Raw genomic sequence first — 24,036 nt, forward strand, 5'->3', positions numbered from 1 at the left:
CAGGGGATTTCAGGGAGGTTTGATTTCCTCAGGCTGGCACCCAGTGGGTTTTGGGGGGTTGGATCTCCTTGGGTTGGCACTGGGTAGGTTCTGGAGGAGTTTTGACCCCCTTGGATTAGCACCAGGGCGATTTCAGGGCTTGGGGGGCTCCCCAGCAAGGAGAGGCTGAGCCACCCTGGAGCAGCTCATCCCCTGGACACTGAGCCATGTCCCCAAGACAGGGACTGTCCCTCAAGCCAAACACCCCAAAGCTGCTGGCAGCAGAGCAGGTCCCACCCCGCAGCGAGCCCCACTACAGGCAGACATCACCACCAGTCCTGTGGGCAGAGGGACCACACAGGGGTGCCCCAGACCCCCCAAACCCCAAGGAAAGTTTTTGTAGGACCTACTGGACTTGCTCTGCCTCATGTCCAGCACCTTGGCGTTGGCGCTGAGCTGGTACAGGGTCTCCAGCAGCTGCGTGGTCTTGCGGTACAGGCTCTGCGTGGGCAGCGCCTCGGGCGGCCGCTCCCGCGCCACGGCCACGCGCGGCACCTGCAGCGGTGCCAGGCTGGCCAGCTCCAGCTTCATCTGGGCACCCTGGCACCACAGAAACCACAGTGAGGGACACAGGAAATGGGGAAACACCGGGGAAAGGGGGAAACGGGGGTGAAACGCTGTGCCGTGGCCACGCGTGGCACCTGCAGCGGTGCCAGGCTGGCCAGCTCCAGCTTCATCTGGGCACCCTGGCACAATGGAATGCCAGTGAGTGGTGTGGGAAATGGGGGAAACACCAGGGAAAGGGGGAAAGCAGGAAAGCAGGGGGGGAAATGCTGCTAAGGACAGCAGAGATGGGCCCCATGGGGATTCCTTGCTGTGGGGCTGGATGGATTTAATGAGCTGCTCCATCCCATCCATTACAATTAATATCCATTAGAATAGTTGGTTAATTGGGTTGTCTGCTGCTGTGCCCCATGGGTGGGGTGTTCATTAATCAATCAATCAATCAATCAATGAATCAATCAGATTGTGCCAGTGGCTTCTGCACTGAGGGGACAGGGCTGGCAGGGACACCAGCAGCACCCCCAGTTCCACCAGCACGCCCAGCTCCCAGTGCTGACCCTGCCCTCAGCCCCTTCCCCTGGAGCACTCCTGATGAGAGCCTGTTCTCCAGCTCATCCCATATCCCACAGGGATCTCATCCCACGGGGAACACATCCCACATGGGTGATGTCCCATGGGGATCCCATCCCACAAGGATCCCATCCCACATGGACCCCATCCCACAAGGATCACATCCCACCTGGATCTCATCACATACCCCATCCCACATGGACCCCATCCCACATGGCACATCCCACCCAGATCCCATCCCACGGGGATCACATCTCATCCAGAACACATCCCACATGGATCCCATCCCACAGGAATCCCATCCCACATGGATCACGTCCCACATGGATCTCATCCCATATAGATCCCATCCCACCTGGATCCCATCCCACAGGATCCCATCCCACAGGATCCCATCCCACAGGACCCCATCCCACATGGACCCCATCCCACATTTATCCCATCCCACAATCCCTCAGGACCCCATCCCACAGGATCCCACCCCGTTCCCCCACCTTGAGCAGGTTGTTCTCGTTCTTGAGGTGTTTCAGGGAGAGCTGCAGGGCGTCGATCTGCTGCAGCAGCAGGGGAGAGTCCTTCACCTGCACGGGGCCAGAGCCACCGCCAGGCACCTGCCCGGCACCGACACCTGCACAGGGACACGGCCACACGGCCATCACACACAGGGCCATCACTGCCACACACAGGGCACTGCCACCAACACAGGGACATGGCCATCAGCACTGCCACCTGCACAGGGCACTGCCATCAGCACTGCCACACACAGGACACGGCCATCAGCATTGTCACCCGTGATGGTGGCACAGGGACACGGCCACACAGCCATCAGCACTGCCACACACAGGGCACTGCCACCAACACAGGGACATGGCCATCAGCACTGCCACACACAGGGACACGGCCACCAACACAGGGACATGGCCATCAGCACTGCCACCTGCACAGGGACACAGCCATCAGCACTGCCACCAACACAGGGACACTGTTGCCAACACAGGGACATGGCCATCAGCACTGCCACCTTGATGGTGGCACAGGGCACTGCCATCAGCACTGCCACCAACACAGGACACTGTCACCAATACAGGGCACTGCCATCAGCACTGCCATCAGCACTGCCACCTGTGACAGTGACACCACCAACACAGGGCACTGACATCAGCACTGTCACCAACACTGCCACCCCTGTCACCAACACAGGGCACTGCCATCGGTGCTGCCACCCCTGACAGTGGCAGAAGGCAATGCCATTGGCACTGCCATCAGCACTGCCACATGTCACAGTGGCAGAGGGGCACTGCCACCCCTGACGGTGGCACAGGGCACTGCTATCAGCATTGTCACCAACACAGGGCACTGTCATCAGCACTGCCACCAACACAGGGCACTGTCACCAACACGGGGCCCTGCCATCAGCACTGCCACCTGTGATGGTGGCACAGGGCACTGCCATCAGCACTGCCATCAGCACTGCCACCCCTGACGGTGGCACAGGGCACTGTCACCAACACGTGGCACCTCCCTGGAGCAGTCCCACCACTCCCAATGCCCCTTCCCAAGCTCTCCATCTCCACACCCATCACAATTCCATGCTCATCCCTCCCTTCCCAGCCCCCTGGAGCCCCCAGGCCCAGCAGGCTCCGAGCAGGACCTGGATCCGTCCCTGGCCCCCCACGGAGCCGTGTCCCAGGGTTTGGGGGGCTGGGGTTCCATCCCCCCATGCTGCATGCAGGTGTGTCCGTACCTCGCTGCTGTTCCTCTGCAGCACAGGGAGAGACGGGGCCGGGAGAGACAAGAGAAATCAGGATTAAATCCCAGGATTGGGTGGGAGAGGAGCTGTGCCTGGAGCAGCTCTGGGCTCCCAGGGCCACATCTGGGGCTGACCCCGTTCCCAGCAGCTGGGAGTGCCCCCAGCAGGGCCCTGCAATGCTCCCCCAGAGCCAGGGCTCAGCACGGAGCCGCTCCTGCCCCCTTGGGAATGAGAACGTGCCAGCAACATTGCCGGGAGGCAGCGCTGGGAGCGTGGCAGAGGCTGTGGCTCTGTGGGAGCTCCATTCCCACATTCCCGGTCACCCATCGGCCCGGCAGGAGGACACCCCGGCCCCGCTGCTGTCCCTCACCCCCGGCGATGCCGGACACGATGGAGGCCACGCCCGAGGGCGGAGCTCCCCGCAGCCCCTCGATCGTTCTCTTGGACTGGTTGTTGAGGCGCTGCTTCAGCTCCACCTTCTCCGACTCCAGCTGGTCGATGTCAGCCTGGAGAGCGTCCATGGTCTCCTCGAACTCCCTGGGGAAAGCACACGGAGAGAGGGAGGGAGGGATGTGTGAGGCCAGGGATGCTGCTTGGCCAGGACCCTTTATCCTGCCCCTCCATCCCTTGTCCCCTCTCCAGCTCTCCTGGAGCCCCTTCAGGCCCTGGAGGAGCCTCTGAGCTCTCCATGGATCCTTCTCTTCTCCAAGTGAGTATTCCCAGCTCTCCCAGCTGGCTCCAAGCAGAGGGAACCCAGCTCTTGGAGCAGCTCCGTGGCTTCCTCTGGATGAGCTCCACACCCCCGGCCCCGTTCCAAACTCACTTCTCCTTCTTTTTGAGCAGGGTCTGGGTCTCGTCCAGCTTGGTCTGGATCTTTTCCACGCGGTCGTCGGCGTCCTTGGAGGCGCTGTCCAGCTTCTTCTCCAGCAGGCTCAGCCGCACGTTGGCCTCGCTGAGCTCCTCGCCCTGCAGGGGCAGCAGGGAGGGAATCAGGGAGCTGGGGGAGCCCCCAAATCACCAGCACCCACAGCTGGAGCCCAGAACAGCTCCTGAGAGCCCCCAAATCACCAGCACCCACAGCTGGAGCCCAGAACAGCTCCCCAGAGCCCCCAAATCACCAACACCCACAGCTGGAACCCAGAACAGCTCCTGAGAGCCCCAAATCACCACAGCTGGAACCCAGAACAGCTCCTCAAATTACTAACACCCACAGCTGGAGCCCAGAACAGCTCCCCAGAGCCCCCAAATCACCACGGCTGGAACCCAGAACAGCTTCCACCCTGAGCACTCCAAGATCTGGATGGCAGCACCTCCCTGCCCATGGGTAAAACATCCCCAGGAGATCTGGATGGGGCTTGGGATCAGCATCTCCACAGGTAGGAAGTCAGCAGGAGTGTGGAGATGAATCCCACAGCAGCCAGGAAGGTGGGGATGGGTGAGGGACAAGCAGGGATGGGTGAGGGACAGGCAGGGATGGGTGAGGGACAGCAGGGATGGGTGAGGGACAGCAGGGATGGGTGAGGGACAGGCAGGGAACGCTGAGGAGGAGCCAGGAAGGCAGGGGTCAGTGAGGAACACCTCACCTTGATCTTGAGGGACTTCTTCAGCTCCTTGATGACCGTCTCCCTGTCCTCCAGCTTCAGCCCCAGCCCCTCAGCATCCGTGATCTCCGCCCGGAGCGCGGCCGCCCGGAGCTCCGCTGGCGGTGTGGGCTGGACCAGGGGGACAATCGGGATTTTAGGGAGAATCCCAGACACCCCAGCTGCCCAACTCCCCGTGCTGGCCACCCAGAGCCTGCTGGTGACCAGAACAGAGCCCAGCCCACCTTGTTCTGCGGGCGGTCGGCGTCGTACTCGCCCTCCTGCATGGCCGTGGCCATCTTGTTCATGGTGGCCATGAGGATGCTGCAGGACTGGCGCAGGCACTCGTAGGGATTGATGCCCTGGGAGCCATAAATCTGGGAAGGACAGGAAGGAGCTGGCTGCTGGCCCTGGGCTGGGCTCACAGTCTCCACATCCCACAACTGGTGTTTTCCTCTGATGGTTAAAAGTGTCCCTCGGATGTTTAAGATATCACTCTGATATTTAAGGATCTCCCTCTGATGTTTAAGGGTGTCCCTCTGGTGTTTCAGATGTTCCTCTGATGTTTAAGATGTTCCTCTGATGGTTAAGGATGTTTCTCTCATTTGTAAGGATGTCAACCTGGCATTTAAAATGTCCGTCTGATATTTAAGGATGTCTCCCTGAGGTTTAAAAGTGTCCCTCTGATGTTTAAAATGTTCCTCTGATGTTTAAGGATATCCCTCTGGTGTTTAAGCATCTCTCCCTGAAGTCTAAGGGTGTCCCTCTTATGTTTAAGGTGTTCCTCTGATGGTTAAAGATGTTCCTCTGATTTTTAAGGATGTCCCTCTGGTGTTTAAGATGCTCCTCTGATGGTTAAGGATGTTCCTCTAATTTTTAAGGATATCCCTCTGGTGTTTAAGTACCTCTCCCTGATGTTTAAAGGGGTTCCTCTGATTTTTAAAATGTCCCACTGACGTTTAAGATGTTTCTCTGCTTTTTAAGGATGTCCCTCTGTTGTTTAAGGATCTCTCCCTGATGTTTAAGGGGGTCCCTCTGATGGTTAAGGATGTTCCTCTGATTTTTAAGGATGTCCCTCTGGTGTTTAAAGATGTCTCCCTGATGTTTAAAAGTGTCCCTCTGATGTTTAAGGGTGTCCCTGTGATGTTTAAGATGTTCCTCTGACGGTTAAGGATGTTCCTCTGATTTTTCAGAATGTCCCTCTGGTGTTTAAGGATCTCTCCCTGATGTTTAAGGTGTCCCTCTGATGGTTAAGATGTTCCTCTGATGGTTAAGATGTTCCTCTGATTTTTAAGAATGTCCCTCTGATGTTTAAGAATCATCCTTAAAATCCACATCCAACACAAACCTTCACTTCTATCAACAAATCCAACCAACAAAATGCAGAAAAAGCTGCACACACAAAAATCCAAGCAACACGAAACAGAAGGGGATGATTTACACAGAACCCACTCCTTGTCCCTGCGCCAAGGATGTTCCACTTGGGAATGGTGGGAAGGGTGTTCCACCTGGGAATGGTGGAGGATGTTCTAGCTGGGAATGATGAAGGATGTCCCACTTGGGAATGGTGGGAAGGGTGTTCCACCTGGCAATGGTGGAGGATGTCCCAGCTGGGAATGGTGGGAAGGGTGTTTAACCTGGGAATGGTGGAGGATGTTCTACGTGGGAATGGTGGGAACGACATCCCACCTGGGAATGGTGAAGGATGTCCCACCTAGGAATGGTGGGAGGGATGTCCCACCTGGGACTAGTGGGAAGGATGTTCTACCTGGAAATGGTGAAAGATGTCCCATCTGGGAATGGGGAAGGGTGCTCTAGCTGGGAATGGTGGGAAGGACATCCCACCTGGCAATGGTGGGAAGGGTGTTCTACCAGGAATGGTGGAGGACGTTCCACCTGGGAATGGTGAAGGATGTCTCACCTAGGAATGGTGGGAGGGATGTCCCACCTGGGACTGGTGGGAAGGATGTTCTTCTTGGGAATGGTGAAGGACGTCCCAGCTGGGAATGGTGGGAAGAATGTCCCACCTGGGAATGGTGGGAAGGATGTCCTGCCCAGGAATGGTGAAGGATGCCCACCTGGGAATGGTGGGAAGGGCATCCCAGCTGGGAATGGTGAAGAATGCCCCACCTCAGAATGGTGGAGGATGCCCAGCTGGGAATGGTGGGAAGAATGTCCCACCTGGGAATGGTGAAGGATGTTCTACCTGGGAATGGTGAAGGATGTCCCACTTGGGAATGGTGGGAAGGACGTCCCACTTGGGAATGGTGGGAAGGATAACCCACCTGGGAATTGTGAAGGATGTTCAACCTACGACTGGTGGAAAGGATGTCCCACCTGGAAATGCTGGAGGATGCCCAGATGGGAATGGAGGGAAGAGTGTCCCACCTGGCATGCTGGAGGATGCCCACCTGTACTGCTGGAGGATGCCCACCTGTACTGCTGGAGGATACCCACCTGCTCGCTGACTTTGAAGGCCAGCTCCTCGAGGCGCGGCGCGGGCAGCCCCTCGTTCTCGGCCAGTGGCGCGATCAGCTGCGCCCCGGCCGCCGCCACCTCCTGCAGCACGGCCACCACCCACGTCAGGTGCTTGCGGCACTCCAGCAGCGTCTCCGACACCTGCCAGGGCACAGAGGGTCACTGGGGATGGCACGGACATGGGGGCTCCTGGAGTCCACACCTGCCCTGGGATTGTCACCAGGATTGGGGGAAATAACAGGAAGATGGAGGGGATGGGTCTGGGTGTGAATCCAGGTCTTTATCTGAGATGGGAACACAAAATCCATCGTGCCCAGGGAAGGAGCTCCAGGAGCAGCTGAGGGAGCTGGGAAGGGGCTCAGCCTGGAGCAAAGGAGGCTTAGGGGGGACCTTGTGGCTCTGCACAACTCCCTGACAGGAGGGGACAGCCAGGGGGGGACAGATTTGGGATCTTATCCCAGGGAACAGGGACAGGGTGAGAGGAACGGCCTCAGGCTGGGCCAGGTTGGATATTGGGAAAATTCCTCCTGGGAAGGGTTGTCCCCAACCCTGGGGGGATTTAACATCCACCTGGGGACAATGGTCAGTGATGGCCTTGGCAGTGCTGGGGCATGGCTGGACTCAGGGATCTCCCAGGGATGGCCTTGGCAGTGCTGGGGCATGGTTGGACTCAGAGATCTCCCAGGGATTTTCCAACCTAAACCAATCCCTGATTCCACGATCCCAGCTCAGCTCACACCACCTCCCTCTGCCCTGAGCTGCTGCCCAGCTTCCCTGGGGTGTTTGCTGCCGGCCCAGTGCATCCCACAGCTCCCAGTTTGTGCCTGAGGGGTGGCCTGAGGGTGTCCCCGTCCCCTGACCTGTGGCCCGAAGCCCAGGGCTGCCGGGATTCCCGGCGCGTCCGTGCCCGGCATGCGGCGCCGGATCTTCTTGCAGAACTGGCGGATGTCACTGCAGGACGTCTCCAGGTCCTTGAGCAGGATGGCCAGGTCTGCTGCCTCCTGCCCGGCCTGGGGACACAGAGGCACCTCAGAGGGACACGGGGATGTGGGGACATCAGAGGGGCATGAGGACACAGAGGGGCACAGGGATAGAGGGACTCAGATGGCTCTCAGAGAGACACTGGGACATGGGACATGGGGACACAGAGGGACCTTGGAGAGAGGGACCTTAAAGGGACACAGAGAGAGAGCAGGACCTTAGAAGGACACAGGAATGGGGGAATTTGGGGACACAAAGGGACCTCAGAGAGAAGGAACCTCAAAGGGACACAGAGAGAGTGAGGGACCTTAGAAGGACACAGGAACAGAGGGACGTGGGGACACAGAGGGACCTTAGAGAGAGGGACCTCAGAGGGACATGGGGACACAGAGGGACTGTAGACAGAGTGACTTCAGAAGGTCACAGGGAGAGAGAGGGACATGGAGGGACCTCAGAGGGATAAGGGGACAGAGAGGGACCTTAGGGAGGGGGAACTCTGACAGACACACGGACAAAGAGCGACCTGAGAGGGACATGAGAGACAGGGAAGGACCTCAGACAGAGGGACAAGAAGGGATCTCAGACAGAGGGACACGGGGACGGCAGGAAGCTGGCATGTGCCCAGCCATCCTGGCAGGTGCTACCTGGAGGAAGATCCTACCTGGAGGAAGATCCTACCTGGAGGAAGGCCCGCAGCCGGCACACTTCCACCCCCATGCAGTCCAAGGCACTCTGAGTGAACTGTGGGCACAGGCACAGGGACCTCAGCACAGGGACAGGGACAGGGGTCCCAGGGCACACCAGGGTTTCAGTCCCAGGAATTCCAGGATGTACCCTGCCACCACCCCATGATTTCCAGGAGCAGGGACATGAGCTGAGGCAGTCAGGCTATTTCTGGTCTGGTTTGGTTTTATCCAAGGGTGCAGGACTCTGGTTCTTCCCTTGGGAAATCCAGGATACAACCCCCACCCTGAGACAGGAGCGTCCCCACATTCCCACTCCTGCTCTTCCCGTCCCCATGTCCCCATTCCCTGACCCCAGTACCATCACTGGGGGAGAGTGGCTGTACTGGGGAGTGGCAGCAGGGGCACCTCCCCTCCCACAGGGATCCTGGGGACACAGAGGTGGGGTTGTCCCCACTCACCTTGATGTGGTCAGCCAGCTGCAGGGTGCAGTCCTCAGCCTGGTCAGCCAGGTGGATGCTGTACAGGTGCTGTGGGAATGGCAGGATCAGCATCCACATGGAAAAAATCCAATGTGGGAACACTCAAAAAAAACCCCAAATTTTGAGGGTTTGGGCCATTTTTAAAATGGAAGTAACAACAGTGCCCCAAAAGAGCTGGTGGTGCTTAACCCCACAGGTGAGCAGTGTGGAAGGGAGGAATGTGGGATGGACACAGAGCAGGGGACACAGCCATGGTCACCTGGGTGACAACACCCAAAGGAAAGGGCTGCCAAAAGGAGCTGATCCACGTCCAACAGGTGAGGTGGCACCTGCCCCCAGTGCCACCAGGCCCACCTGGTAGTACTTGATGGCCTTGGTGAGCGGCTCCACGTTGACGGTCTCGTCCAGCTGGTCCTTGTGGAGCAGCTCGATCAGGAAGTCCAGGGAGCGCTCGTGGACGCTCATCTCGGGGTACAGGGTCCCCACCTTCTTGTACACCTCCACACTGCAGCGGTTCAGGGCCCTGAGGGGACAGGGACAAGGGGCTGGGGGCACCTCCGGGCAGGGCGTGGGAAATCAGAGCCCTGGGGCTGGCCTGGAGACAGGGACATGGCTGTGACCTGGCTGGGGCTGGAGCTCCTTCCCAGGGGGACGCCAGGAGGGTCATGGAGATGGGAACCCCCACAAGGGAATAAGGGGATCCTGAGGCTTCTTTGTAGCCTGGCTCCCAAAATTCCTTCATGTGTCACCTCTTGAGAAGGAGAATGGGAACCCATCCTTCTTCTCTAGCCTGGATCCCAAAATTCCTCCATGTGTCACCTCTTGGGAAGGACACACAGAGGTCACAGAGAAGGGGATCCTGCTGGATTTTTCTAGACTGGTTCCCAAGATTCCTTCATGTGTCGCTCTTGAGAAGGAGAATGGGAACCCATCCTTCTTTTCTAGTTTAGATCCCAAAATTCCTTCATGTGTCATCTCTTGGGAAGGACACAGAGAGGTCACAGAGAAGGGGATTCTCATAAGGTTATAAAAGGATGTCCCTGCTTTTTTCTAGCCTGGCTCCCAAAATCCCTTCCCATGTCACCCTTTGAGAGGGACACTGAGAGGTCACAGAGAAAGGGATCTCAGAACTTTTTTCCAGCCCAGTTCCCAAGATCCCATGTGATCTCTTGAGGGACACAGAGAGCTCATGGAGAAATGGATCCCACTGCTTCTTCTCCCCAAATCCCTTCCCATGCCATCCCTTGGGAAGGACACACAGAGCAATGACCCCATGGCAAGGCAATAACAGCGACCCCACCGACCTTTCCCAGCCCGGCTCCCCAAATCCCCGGAACTCCGCCCGGGAGGGCGGGACGGGCGGGGCCGGTACTCACTGCTCGTATTTGTGCAGCGTGGCCTGCAGCAGGCTCAGCGAGTAGACGAGGCCGGCGGCGAAGCTGAGCTGCTCCCCGGGGGCTCCGCGCAGCCCCGCCCGCTCCGCGCAGCTCTCGCTCAGCTCGAACCTCTCCTGCGCCTGTTTGCTGATCAGCTCGGCCTGGGGGGGACAGGGAAATCCTTCAGGGCATCCCGTGCTTCCCTCCCTGCTGTGTCCTGCTGAGCCGTGGGTAACAGCCCTGCAGCCCCAAAATGTGACCTGTCCTGGCAAAGTGACCCTGAGTGCTCTCACCACCCCTGGCTGCTTCCTCCCCTTCCCTTCTCCCAGACCATTTTATAAGCGTGGAATCATGGAATTACTTCGGTTGGAAAAGTCCCTTAAGACCTCAGAGTCCAACTGTTCCCCCAGCACCACCACTGACAATGTCCCCAAGTGCCACATCCACAGGGTTGTTAAATCCCCCCAGGAATGGGGACTCCACACGGTCCTGGGGACTCCACACTATCCCCAAGTGCCACATCCACAGAGCTGATAAATCCCTCAGGGATGGGGACTCAACTGTCCTGAGCCACATCCACAGAGCTGATAAATCCCCCAGGGATGGGGACTCCACACTGTCCTGGGGACTCCACATTGTCCCCAAGTGCCACATCCACAGGGCTGCTAAATCCCCCAGGGATGGGGACTCCACACTGTCCTGGGGACTCCACATTGTCCCCAAGTGCCACATCCACAGGGCTGTTAAATCCTCCAGGGATGAGGAATCCACGCTGTCCCCAAGTGCCACATCCACAGGGCTGCTAAATCCCCCAGGAATGGGGACTCCACACTGTCCTGAGCCAGGCCTGCACACCTCTTTCCAGAAGGAATTTTCCGATTATCCCACCAGAAGCCCTGCAGGGATGGCACCTCCACTCACTCCAGAACTCTGGGAAGTTCTCCAACACTAAACACCCCAAATCCCCTGGGGACAAAGGTGTTGTTTCCCATGCAGGGGCTGTCCCCAGGCTGTCCCACCTTGCAGATGAGGCGTGGGATGAGCAGGAGCACCAGGACGCAGTCGTGGTCGCCGCCGTGCCGCAGGAAGCTGTCGGGCATGAAGGAGGTCAGGAGGGACACGTGGCGGTTGGCCTGCTGCACCTCCATCTGCCGCAGCTCCATCTCGATGGCCTGAGGGACACTGAGAGTCACCCGCCTGCTCCAGGGCCTCCCTGGCACAGCCCAGCCCAGGGGGATCAATCATGGAATGCTGCTCCTTGGAGAATGCCTCAAGGCATGGCTGGGATCTCCCAGCCCACCCAATGTCACCGCATGCCATGGGCAGGGACACCTTCCTCCATCTCAGGGTGCTCCAGCCTGGCCTTGGGCACTTCCAGGGGTGGGGTAGCCAGGGTTTCTCTGGGAAATCCCTTCCAGGGCCTCACCATCTAAACTTTTCCCCAATATCCCATCTAAATCTCCCCTTCCCCAGTAGAAGCCATTCCCTGCATCCTGTCCCTCCATGCCTTGTCCCCAGTCCCTCTCCAGCTCTCCTGGAGCCCCTTTAGCCCCTGCAAGGAGCTCTGAGCTCTCCCTAGAGCCTTCCCTTCTCCAGGGGAACATTCCCAGCTCTCCCAGCATCACTCCAGAGCAGAAGGGCTCCAAAATCCTGAAGGTTTGGGCTAGAAGGACCTTAAAGCCCATCTCATTCCAGCCCCATCCATGGGCAGGGACACCTCCCACTAGCCCAGGTTGCTCCAAGCCCTGTCCAGCTTAGCTTTGGACACTTCCAGGGATCCAGGGACAGCCACAACTCTGGGAATACCCTGGAGCCTGTCCCAGCGCATGGATAAGCCCACCCAGGTCTCCTGCTGGCCCTACCTTGGCATGAGCTTTTGTCTCTGCAAATTTGATCTTGAAGTCGAACATCTCGGGGGGCGGCTGCTGCTGCTTCTCTGCAGACGCTTCCTGCTGGCTCATCAGCTCCCGGTTCACATCCTGGCCATGGGGACATCATGGGGACATGGAGATCAGGGACCCCACACCCCTAGCAAGCCCCTCCCAGCACCTCCTCCTCGGGGGGCTCCTTGTGCAGCACCCAGTGAAGGTGGAGGGGAGGGAGAGGCACCAAGAGTGTTCCAGTCCAGGAATATCCACAGGCTCCTTCCCCAGCTGCCTTCCCTGCCAGCAGACCTGAGCCCAGGGCTGGGATAACCCCACAGGGAGGAAATTTTTCCCAATACCCCATCTAAATCTCCACTTTTCCAGTGGAAGCCATTCCCTGCGTCCTGTCCCTCCAACCCTTGTCCCAAGTCCCCCTCCAGCTCTCCTGGAGCCCCTTTAAGGCACTAAAAGGGGCTCTGAGGTCTCTTTGAAGCCTTCATGGACATTCCCAGCTCTCCCAGCCTATCCCTGTAGGAGAAGGCACTGGGGGGGTCCCTATGGAAGCTCCACAAGGAACCCACTCAGCTCCAAGCTGTATCCTGCCATAGCCAGGACATTCCCAGGGGATGCTCCCTCTGGCTCTCCTGGTCACCAGATGAGCTCCAGGTAGCCAGAGTTTCTCTGGGAAATCCCTTCCAGGGCCTCATCATCCTCACAGAGAAGAATTCCTTCCCAAGATCCCATCTAAATCTCCACTTTCCCAGTGGGAAGCCATTCCCTGTGTCCTGTCCCTCCATCCTTTGTCCCATGTCCCCCTTCAGCTCTCCTGGAGTCCCTTTAGGGCACTAAAAAGGGTTTTGAGGTCTCTTTGAAGCCCTCAAGGACATTCCCAGCTCTCCCAGCCTATCCCTGTGGGAGAAGGCATTGGGGGGGTCCCTATGGAAGCTCCACAAGGAACCCACTCAGCTCCAAGCTGTATCCTGCCATAGCCAGGGGATGTTCCCTCTGGCTCTCCTGCCCACCAGGACACTCCCAGGGGATGTTCCCTCTGGCTCTCCTGCCCACCAGGACACTCCCAAGGGATGTTCCCTCTGGCTCTCCTGGCCACCACAACACTCCCAGGGGATGCTCCCTCTGGCTCTCCTGCCCACCAGGACACTCCCAGGGGATGCTCCCTCTGGCTCTCCTGCCCACCAGGACACTCCCAGGGGATGTTCCCTCTGGCTCTCCTGCCCACCAGGACACTCCCAAGGGATGTTCCCTCTGGCTCTCCTGCCCACCAGGACACTCCCAAGGGATGTTCCCTCTGGCTCTCCTGCCCACCAGGACACTCCCAAGGGATGTTCCCTCTGGTTCTCCTGGCCACCACGACACTCCCAGGGGATGCTCCCTCTGGCTCTCCTGGCCACCAGGCGAGCTGCAGGAGGGGCTGGAGGTGGGGACCCACCTGCAGGTGAGCCGTGAGCTCCCGGTACTTTTTGATGGTCTGCTGGTAGTCAGCCACGGTCTCCTGGGCGGCCTCCACGCGCTTCTCGGCCTGGCGCACGCGCGCCGTGGCCATGTCCAGCTGCTCCCGCAGCTCCAGCTCTGTCTCCCGCGCGTTCTCCTGCAGCTCGTCGTTCATCTCGTTCATGGCTTCCTGCAGGGAGGTGGCACCAGGGGGACAGTCACACAACGTGGCTCAGATGTGTCCCGGTGCTCTGGAGAGCTTTCATGAATCCTGCTGGTGCCATCACTGCAGCTCCCCGTACCAGGAGTGGGAATTCCTGGGGTAAGAGCTGCTGCTGGAGCAGCCCCTTCCCAGGAATTCAGCAGTGTTATCCCAGGGAATTGAGCAGTTGTTATCCCAGGGAATCAGCAGCCCTTATCCCAGGAAATTCAGCAGCTCTTATCCCAGGGAATTCAGCAGTGTTATCCCAGGAATTCAGCAGTTGTTATCCCAGGGAATTCAGCAGTTGTTATCCCAGGAATTCAGCAGTTGTTATCCCAGGGAATTCAACATTTTTTATCCCAAGGAATTCAGCAGTGTTATCCCAGGAATTCAGCAGCTCTTATCCCAGGGAATTCAGCAGTGTTACCCCTCGGAATTCAGCAGTGTTATCCCAAGGAATTCAGCAGCCCTTATTCCAGGGGATTCTGCAGTGTTATCCCAGGAATTCAGCAGCTGCTATCCCAGGAATCCAGCATTTGTTATCCCAAGGAATTCAGCAGCTGTTATCCCAGGGAATCAGCAGTGTTATCCCAGGGAATTCAGCAGTGTCATCCCAGGGAATTCAGCAGTGTCATCCCAGGGAATTCAGCATTTGTTATCCCAGGGAATTCTGCCTTACCAGGTCCCCGACGGTCTCACGCAGCTCCCGGACCTTCTCCTCCAGATCCAGGTTTCTCTCTGTCAGAGTCTCCACCATCTCCTCAGCACCCAGCGCTGCATCCACCTGCCAGGACACACATCCCAATCCATCTGTGTGCCAAGACACACATCCCAGTCCATCCCTGTGCCAGGACACACATCCCAATCCATCCCTGCTCCAGGACACACATCCCAATCCATCTGTGTGCCAGGACACACATCCCAATCCATCCCATCAGGACACACATCCCAGTCCATCCATCCCCCAGGACACAAATCCCAAATCCCAATCCATCCATCCCCCAGGACACACATTCCCCCCTCCAGGCAGAGCCAAGCACAGCTCCACTGCTGGAACAGGGTTTGGAATTAGGGAATATGGGACCAGGAGTGTTGGTCCCTGCAGTGGGATCTCCAGGAGTCTCAATGCCCCAGATGTCCCCAAATGTCCCCAAACTGCCCTGAATGTCCACAAACATCCCAAATATCCCATCCCACCTGTCCCTCACCTGCTCCTTGAGCTCATCCACCGTTTTCTCCGCCTGCTTCACCTCCTCCTGCAGCTTCTCCCGCTGCTGCCGCAGCGACTCCAGCTCCGTGTTCTTCTTCTCCATCTGCTTCTGGAGCTTCACATGCTCCTGCTTCTCCGAGGCCGACAGGTCCCTCATCCTGGGACAGCCACAGGTCCTGTCAGGGCCCTCCCAAGAGCCCCAGTCTGCCCCAGCCAGGATAACAGAGCTCATCCCTCCTAGGTGGGGACATGAGCAATTTTCCCGAAATCCATCTCACTCACACCAAGGGATGGGTCCCACCTGAACTTCTTGGCTGTGGAGTCCCAAATAAAAAGCCCATGAGCACCCAAGCCCTGGAAGGTGGGATCATCCAGGGAGAGGGAGATCCCAGGGCTGGGCAGGGTCTGGAGAACAGTGCTGGGATACCAAGCACCACATCCATCCATAGGGAATGAGGCTGGAGTGGGTCATTGTCCCCATCCCCACCAATCCCCTGTGACAAGGGACTCTCCCTTCCCTGCGGATGCTTTAAGAGCTCGGCAAAGATCCCAAAACCATCAGCAGGAATGACATGGGCTGCTCCAGAGGAGGATTGGGATTGGTGTTCTCAGACTGAGGGAGCACAAGAGGCCTGGGAAGGAATTTGGGTGAGCTCCCACCTGACAAGAGCCTCTTTGAGCCTGGCATTCTGCTCCTCCAGCTGTTTCACCTGGTAGCTGGATGCTGCTCCATCAGAGCCTGTTGAGGAAAGGAGGAATCAGAATCCCATAATCGCAGAATCCCAGACTGATTTGGGTGGGAAGGGATCTTAAATCCCACCCATTCCCACCTCCTGACATGGGCAGGGACACCTCCCACTATCCAGGGTGCTCCAAGCCCCATCCAACCTGGCTTTGGACACTTCCAGGGATGGAGCAGCCAGAGCTTTTATGGAATAATTCATTCCAGAGCCTCAGGACCCTCACAGAGAATTCCTTCCCAACATCCCACCTAACCCCACTCCCATTCCCCATTCTCCAAGCCCAAAGTCCCTTTCCCTTCCCACCTTTCTCCTCAATCTCATGCTTGAGGATCTCCAGGTCCATGGTGAGGTATTCCACCTTCTCCTTGAGGGAATCCACCTCCTGCTGCAGGGACTCTGCCCTCTCCTCGGCCATCTCCTTGTCCAGCGTGGCCATCTCGATGGCGTCGGCCGTGTCTGCCATCTCCTCCATGTACCTTTCCTTGGCTTCCAGGGCATCCTTGGCTTCCTGTGGGCAAGCATAGCAGCTGAGAGGACCCCACAACTCTGGAGAGACCCCACAGCAGCTCTCAGGAAATTATTGTCCCTCAAGGCTCCCCCAGATCCAATGGACACCAGGTTATCTGGGATGGGAGGGGATGGCCCAGCGCTCCAGAGTGTCCCACTCCTCTCTTCTCTGCTTCACACCCAGAGCCAGGCAGGAGAAGCAGGTGAGGACAAAGGTAAGGAGACAGGGAATGCTGGAGCAGACAGATAAATCCCTGGGGAAAGAAACCAGGAATCCACTGTGGAAAGTAGGGCAGGGAGAAGGAAACACTCCCTGGCTGCCTGGATGGAATCCTGGGAGCTGCAGGCACAGCTGAGGGGAAAGGGAAGCACCTGGAACTCCTGGAGAGAGAGAGAGAGGGAAGGAGGAAGCACCTGGAGACACACAGAGAGAAGAGGGAAACATCTGGAAAGAGAGGGAATAAGGAATTCAAATCCCACCTTGGCTCAGCCTGATTCCCAAACACACCCGACATCAATTCAGAGCAAAGACTTTGAATTGCACCAGGGGAGCTTTAGCTGGACATTGGGAAAATTTCCTCCCAGAAAGGTTTGTCAGGGCTGGAATTCCTCCTGCAGTCACCTATCCAGGCACTGCCCCATTCCCAGGACACTCACTCACCTTCTTGGCCTCCTTCAGGCGCTTCTGGAGCTCAGCCTGCTGCTCCTGCATTTTGCTCTTCCATTCCTGCACCTGCTCCAGCTGGATCTTGTACTTCTCCAGTTCCTTGAGCTTCGCCTTGTCCTCATTCCTCTTGATTTTCAGTGTCTCCAGCTTCTCCTCAAGGTCCCTGACCTGAGCACGTAGATTCTCCTCCTCCTACAACACCGAGCCAAGAATTAGGGAAGGAGCAGGGACATCCTTGGACAGAGCTCTGGGGAAGTTTCTGGAGGCCCAGGGAACCTGGCCTGGGACCTCCAGGGACTTGGGACAAGGGCCTGGAGTAGCAGGATTAGATGGGATTTTGGGAAGGAATTCCTGGCACAGGCTGCCCAGGGAAGCTGTGGTTGCCTGATCCCACTGCAGCATCCACATCATCCCCAGGTGATCTCCCCCCAGGGAAAACTGATCCAGCTCCTTTTCCAGCAGCTCAGCTCCCAGGGCAGGGAAAGGCTGATGCCAGCATTCCCCAAAGCAAGGGCTGCAGGGACAAAGGGATGGCACCTCCCTCCCTGGCAGCAGCCACAGGGGCCAAAGCTTCAAATCCCAAAGCTGGGTGACATCAAGGAACAGGTCTTGGAAAAATCCAGAACCTCCCATGGATTCCACCTCTGCTGCTTTCCCAGCTTGGACATTCTGATGTCCCCAAAAAAGCCACTTCTGCACCCAGCTACAGAAACCAGAGAGCTCTGGGCATGGGGACACAGGTGGGGACATCCCCTGTCCCCACCCTGGGGCGCCTTCCCCAGCTCTCCCTTCCACACACAATCCCAGAGCCTTGTCCTCTCCTGCCATTCCCTCCCTGGCCTCGTGCCCCAAATCTCTCCCAAGCTCTAATTAACTCATTAATCAAAGCAGGATGGAAGTGATGAAAAAGTATTTTAAAGATCAAAACGGGAATAACTCTGTAATGATTAAAAATCCCTGAATTTGGGGAATATTGCATCTTTCTGGGTGGGCTTTGCATCCCAAGGCTGGAGGGTCCTCAGTGCATCCCTGCTGGTCCCTTCACCCCAATTCCCCAAGTCTGTGAAATCCTGAACCTCTCCAAGGGGTCTTTCCATCCCAAGGCAGGATGCCCCAGTGCATCCCTGGTCTCTCCACCCCAGTTCTCCCAGTACCAGTGGGTGCTGCCAACTGGACCCTCTGGATTTAACAGGATCAAGCTCTGCCTCAGAGCCTCAACCCTGCCAAACTGCTCTGATGTCACCCGTGTCCCACAGGGACCCTGCCAAACTGCTCTGATGCCACTCGTGTCCCACAGGGATTTATTTGGGAAGGGATGGAGGTGCACAAGGAATTTTCGTTGGAAATGAAGGGAGGGTTATTTGGGAATTCTCTTTGGAAGTGGCCTCGCAGCTTTGCTGGCTCTGTCCTGGCCAGCTCGGACCTGTCCCAATGCTCCTCCCACAGCCCAGTGACCACCTCCAGGACCCTTCAGGGCAGCTCCTCCTCCTCCTCTTCCTCCTAGTGCTGGGTGCAGTTTTCTCTCCTGCCGGCTGGGGAGCACCGGCAGAGCCCAGCGCTCACCTGGGCAGGGCTCGGGGCAGCGCTCACCTGGGCAGAGCTCACCTGGGCAGGGCTGGGGGCAGAGCTCACCTGGGCAGGGCTCGGGGCAGCGCTCACCTGGGCAGGGCTGGGGGCAGAGCTCACCTGGGCAGGGCTGGGGGCAGAGCTCACCTGGGCAGGGCTCACCTTGGTGGGCGAGGGGACCGGCGGTGCCCCCGGCGAGCCGAGGGAGGGCGTGGGGATGACGGGGGCCACCAGCGGGGTCTGGGCGGGCGTGCCGGGCTCGCTGCTGCTCATCTCCCCGCCGGACGCCGAGGCCGAGCCCGAGGGCCCCGCGGTGCCGCCGGACGCCGAGGATGTGGGGGTCCGGGTGGGCTGCAAAACACCGGCACGGGTGAGGGGGAGTCAGGGGGGACATCCCTGATGGGCACCCACAGGTCCCACCCTGACACCTCTGGTGACTCCCTGATTCCCGTTTCCAGTAGTGTCACTGATTTGTGTCACTGTCCCTCAGGAATTCTGCTGTGGAGGAGCTGGGCTCGGAGAGAATTCACGGATAATCCATGGGGGAAGGACTCCACACGTTTCCCAGAGAAGCTGGGGGTGCCTCACATCCCTGGAAGTGGCCAAGGCCAGCTGGGAGCACCCTGGGATAGTGGGAGGTGTCCCTGCTGTGGCACTGGATGATGTCCAAGGTCCCTCCCAACCCAAACCATTCCAGGATTCCATTTCCCAGCTCCAGAGCTCCAGATTCCATTCTCCCAGCAAAACCTCAGAGCCCACCAAGATGAGAACCCAGATTTAGGGGAGAAACAAGAAAATCAACAAGGAGTGAGTTCCCAGAGTCCAGCGGGGCCTGGTGCTGCTTCATTAGCACTTATGAGGCTGTTAATTAATCACTGTCTGAGCCCAGGCAGTGGGAAAAGGGGTGAGGGAAGCACCAGGACCCCCCAGGCTCCCATTGGTCTCCTCATGGACTTTATTTCTGGACCACTCACCTCTTACTGTAAATTAAATTTCCTGACTTGATTTTATTTCTAGAAATGGGATTTTTGGTGCCATGAGGGTTCACCTAGTGTGTGGTTTCACCCATGGGTACAACTGAGAAAGAGAAACATCCACCCTCTGCCCTTATTTTCTCTAAAATGGAGGCAAATCTGAGTTAACTCGATGGCAGAAAGTCCAGCGCCCCTCAGATAGGCCCAGCCTGCCCTCCTGAGATGATCCCAGCTCTCTCAGGCACAGAAAATGGGGAATTTCTGGGTAGCACCAAGCCCCAAGTGCTTTCTTTCAGATACAGCTCAAAGCAAAGACGTTTGCTATTCCTGCTGCTTTTGGGGTCACAGATCCCCCACAGAGCAGAGTTAGATGGGATATTGGGAAGGAATTCCAGGGTGCTGAGGCCCTGGCACAGGTTGCCCAGAGCTGTGGCTGCCACACCCCTGGAGGTGTCCAAGGCCGGGTTGGATGGGGCTTGGAGCCACCAGGGATAGTAGGAGCTGTTCCTGGGTGGAGCTGGATGGGCTTTAGGTCCCTTCCAACCCAACCCATTCCATGATTCCAGGATCCCAACTCCACCTCCCTGCCAAAGGTGTGAGGGCAAAGGAGCAGGAGGTCCCATGGGACATCCCTGCAGAGACATCAACAAGAACCATCCAAAGCCAGGGAATGGGGGCATCCCAAAACCCTGGGGCTGGTGGAATCCACCCCTGCCTGGGGCTGGAAGCGTCTGCTGAGCATGGAGCCCTCCCTGCAGGAGAGTTCTCCACCTCCAAACTCCATCTTCAAGGATTTCTCTCCCACATCTCCTCCCTTCAAGCCACAAGTCCCTTCCCAAGGTGAATGCTGATGGCTGGAGCGGCCCCCGAGAGCCAGCTGGGACCACACAGCCCTGCCTGACAGGCTCTCCCAGATCCCACTCAGATCCCACCCGAGGTCTTTCAGATCCCACTCAGATTCCACCTCAGGTCTCTCAGATCCCACTCAGATCCCACTGATCTGATCTCTCAGATCCCACCCGAGGTCTTTCAGATCCCACTCAGATTCCACCTCAGGTCTCTCAGATCCCACTCAGATCCCACTGATCTGATCTCTCAGATCCCACTCAGATCCCACCTCAAGTTCTTTTAGATCCCACTCAGATCCCACTGGTCTGATCTCTCAGATCCCATCTGAACTCAGATCCCAAATCCCAGCACAAATTGGGACAGTGAGGGAGCAGCAATGCCCACAGGGACCCCCTGGCACAGCATGGGCACTGCCACATGGATTTCATGCTGTTCCATCCTGGGAGAGGGTCCCCAAGGATCTGGATCTGCTCCAGAGGAGCCCATCACTGCTGTGAGCTCCTCTGGGCTCCGCACAATGAGGTGGAAGGACAACGGTGGGGATGGGAACCAAGGGGTCATGTTTGGGTGGGGTTGGCCACCAGTGGATCATGTTTGGGTGGGATTGGCCACCAGTGGATCATGTTTGCATTGGCATCCACAAGAATGGCCACGTTTGAGTGGGGCTGGCAATGAGTGGGTCATGTTTGGGTGGGGTTGGCACCCAATGGATTCTGTTTGAATGGGGTTGGTATCAAATGCATCTTTTTGTGGTGGGATTGGCACCCAATGGATCATATTTGAGTGGGACTGGCAAAGAATGGATTGTTTGTGAGTGGGGTTGCACTCAATAAGTTGTGTTTGAGTGGGGTTGGCACCCAGTGGATCATGTTTGAGTTGGCATCCACAAGAATGGACACATTGAGTGGGGTTGGCAATGAATGGATCATGTTTGGGTGAGGTTGGCACCCAACAGATCATGTTTGGGCCGGACTGGGAACCAATGGATCGTGTTTGAGCTGCGTTGGCAATGAATGGATCAGGTTTGGGTGGTGTTGGCACCCAACAGATCATATTTGGGTGGGATTGGGTACCAATGGGTTGTGTTTGAGTGGGGTTGTCAACCAACGAGTTGTGTTTGAGCAGGGTTGGCAACCAACAGCCCAGATTTGAGTGGGGTTGGCAATGAATGGATCATGTTTGAATGGTGTTAGCAAACAATGGATTGTGTTTGGGTGGGGTTGGCACCCAGCAGCTCGTGTTTGGGTAGGGTTGGCAATGAATGGATCATGTTTGGGTGGGATTGGGAACCAATGGATCGTGTTTGAGCTGGGTTGGCAATGAATGGATCATATTTGGGTGGTGTTGGCAAACAATGGATTGTGTTTGGGTGGGGCTGGCACCCAACAGCTCGTGTTTGAGTGAGGTTGGTACCTAATGTACCATGTTTGAGATGGTGTTGGCATCCAATGGCCTGTGTTTGAGTGGTGTTGGCAATGAATGGCCTGTGTTTGAGTGGGGTGGGCACCCAACGGCCCATGTCTGAGTGAGGTTGGCACCCAATGAGTGGGGTTGGCACCCAATGGCCCATGTCTGAGTGAGGTTGGCACCCAGTGGATCCTGCTGTTGGCACCCAGTGATCCATGCTCGTGATGGGGCTGGCACCCGATGCTCTGAGTGGTGCTGGCACCCCCGGGGCTGCCGGTGCCCCCCGCGCTCGGTGCCCCCACCATGGCTGCTCACCTTGGGCCGGCGGGCGGTGCTCTGGAGGGCAGCGGGAGCGGAAGCAGAGAGGACAGACAGTCACACAGGGACAGAGGAGCAGAGAACAGCCGGCGGCGGCCGGAGCGGCAGAGCAGGGAAAGGAGACAAAAGACAGCACGGCATCGTTAGTGTGCCCGGCATCGTCAGCGTGCCCCATGGCACCAGGTGTGGCATCGTTAGCCTGGGCACTCATTAACCTGCTCCACGGGCAGAGATCCCATGGGATCCCCTGGCACAGCTCCCATGGGACCACAGGAACAGAGCCCAAAGCCAGCCCTTGCCCCATCCCTGCCCCTCTAGCCAAGTGTGGGGACAGAGCTGGGCACAGAGGGCACATCCTGAACCCCCAGCCCGACCCTACTGATACCCCAGGGCAGATCCACTCTGTAATTCCAAGGAATTTTGGTCTTCAGAGGCAAAGCCTGGTTCAGGTTGGCTGGGCATTCCATGGGCACGGGGGGTTTGACCTCCCACGCCTTTCCCAGAGACCCCAGAGTAGGAGATGGAAAGGATTTAATCTTAAATGTGAGTTTTCTCCTCTCCTCATCCCTCTGGTTTTCCAAAAGGCCCAGAGCACCCTGAGCAGCTGCCTCAGAGCCCCCAGGCTCTGCTTTGTTTAACCAGAAATTCCAGGGACACCACAGAGCTGATCCCACACTCCCAGTTTTTCCTTTCATGGCTGGAATTAAATCATCCACGATTTTGGGGCAGGACCCCCCCACACCCCTCCATGCACATGCAGCAGCTCCCAGCAGCTCAGGGAGGGGAGGCCACAGGGCTCAGCCTGGAACAGAGACAAATACGAAATTATTTAATATTTTTCCCCTTAAAAACAATCCCTAATGGATGGAAAAGGAGGAGTGACCAGGCTGGTCCTGAGGGGTAGCAGGTGGGCATTGGGAACATCTGTCCAGCTGCAGCCTTGGAGCCCTTCCACACTCTCCCTCATTTCTGATTCCATGACCTAACCCCAGCTGGGAATAAACAGGAGCAGAACAGATGGATAATGGCACTGCCACATGATCTCATGTCCAGGATGGGGACAGGAGGCACACAGAGCCCACCAGGCACCAGCAGCTCCAGCTGATCTCCAACACGGCCGTGTTCCCTCCCGAGGCCTCAGGAACCTTGGAGCTTTATTTCCCTGTTTTCAGTATAAACCTGGATGTGTTTGCACTTCCAAACTTGTCAATCCTGAGGAAAGACATTCCCATCTTCCACAACATCTGAGTGACCAAATTGGCCAGGAAAATGGAATTGCAGCAGCACAAGTTCCAGACCTTCAAGTGAAACCCTCAGGATGCCCTTCAGGAGCTCTCCAGCATCTTCCCAAAGTCCAAGTAAGCAACATGGAGCAGCAACAAAAATCTGGGAAACACTTGGAAAATGTCTTCTTCAGGAACTCCACATGTGGGGGGACTCAGGAGTGGGGCAGGGCTGGGGGGGTTCCACATCGACCCCTGAGTCCTTGGACATGGGGAAATGTCACCTGGTCCTGGATGGGGGACACTGATCCCTGTCCCAGGAGACACTGAGCCTTGTCCTGGGGGACACTGAGCCCCAAACTGGGGGACAATGAGCCTTGTCCTGGGGGACACCGAGCCCCAAACTGGGGGACAATGAGCCTTGTCCTGGGGAACACAGAGCCCCAAACTGGGGGACAATGAGCCTTGTCCTGGGGAACACAGAGCCCCAAACTGGGGGACAATGAGCCTTGTCCTGGGGAACAGTGAGCCCCAAACTGGGCAACAGTGAGCCTTGTCCTGGCCGTGGGGTGAGGGACACCAATTCAAACCCTGCCTCAAACCACACCAAACC

The 24,036-nt window shown here is 57.4% G+C and overlaps 1 protein-coding gene across 5 annotated transcripts in view; it reads right to left on the bottom strand.

Moving 5' to 3' along the window:
• Positions 1-24,036, bottom strand: part of DCTN1 (dynactin subunit 1) — a 53,509-nt gene that overhangs the window by 2,988 nt on the left and 26,485 nt on the right. For 2 of the 5 annotated variants that reach the window (XM_058804005.1, XM_058804003.1), the window contains 23 exons: positions 22,198-22,218; positions 18,815-19,003; positions 17,081-17,278; positions 16,216-16,420; positions 15,830-15,908; positions 15,168-15,327; positions 14,639-14,743; positions 13,756-13,947; positions 12,306-12,422; positions 11,463-11,615; positions 10,444-10,604; positions 9,422-9,590; positions 9,047-9,115; positions 8,581-8,643; positions 7,782-7,931; positions 6,901-7,062; positions 4,689-4,820; positions 4,447-4,575; positions 3,687-3,829; positions 3,234-3,400; positions 2,858-2,872; positions 1,608-1,741; positions 390-579 (listed from right to left, as the gene is read on the bottom strand). In XM_058804005.1, coding sequence (XP_058659988.1) covers positions 390-579; positions 1,608-1,741; positions 2,858-2,872; positions 3,234-3,400; positions 3,687-3,829; positions 4,447-4,575; positions 4,689-4,820; positions 6,901-7,062; positions 7,782-7,931; positions 8,581-8,643; positions 9,047-9,115; positions 9,422-9,590; positions 10,444-10,604; positions 11,463-11,615; positions 12,306-12,422; positions 13,756-13,947; positions 14,639-14,743; positions 15,168-15,327; positions 15,830-15,908; positions 16,216-16,420; positions 17,081-17,278; positions 18,815-19,003; positions 22,198-22,218 — 3,103 coding nt within the window. The remainder of the gene's footprint in view (positions 1-389; positions 580-1,607; positions 1,742-2,857; positions 2,873-3,233; positions 3,401-3,686; positions 3,830-4,446; positions 4,576-4,688; positions 4,821-6,900; positions 7,063-7,781; positions 7,932-8,580; positions 8,644-9,046; positions 9,116-9,421; positions 9,591-10,443; positions 10,605-11,462; positions 11,616-12,305; positions 12,423-13,755; positions 13,948-14,638; positions 14,744-15,167; positions 15,328-15,829; positions 15,909-16,215; positions 16,421-17,080; positions 17,279-18,814; positions 19,004-22,197; positions 22,219-24,036) is intronic. The other 3 variants (XM_058804006.1, XM_058804004.1, XM_058804007.1) reach the window with 3 other exon arrangements.

The sequence above is a fragment of the Ammospiza caudacuta genome, chromosome 4, assembly GCF_027887145.1.
Source record: "Ammospiza caudacuta isolate bAmmCau1 chromosome 4, bAmmCau1.pri, whole genome shotgun sequence".
Classification (NCBI taxonomy): Eukaryota; Metazoa; Chordata; class Aves; order Passeriformes; family Passerellidae; genus Ammospiza; species Ammospiza caudacuta.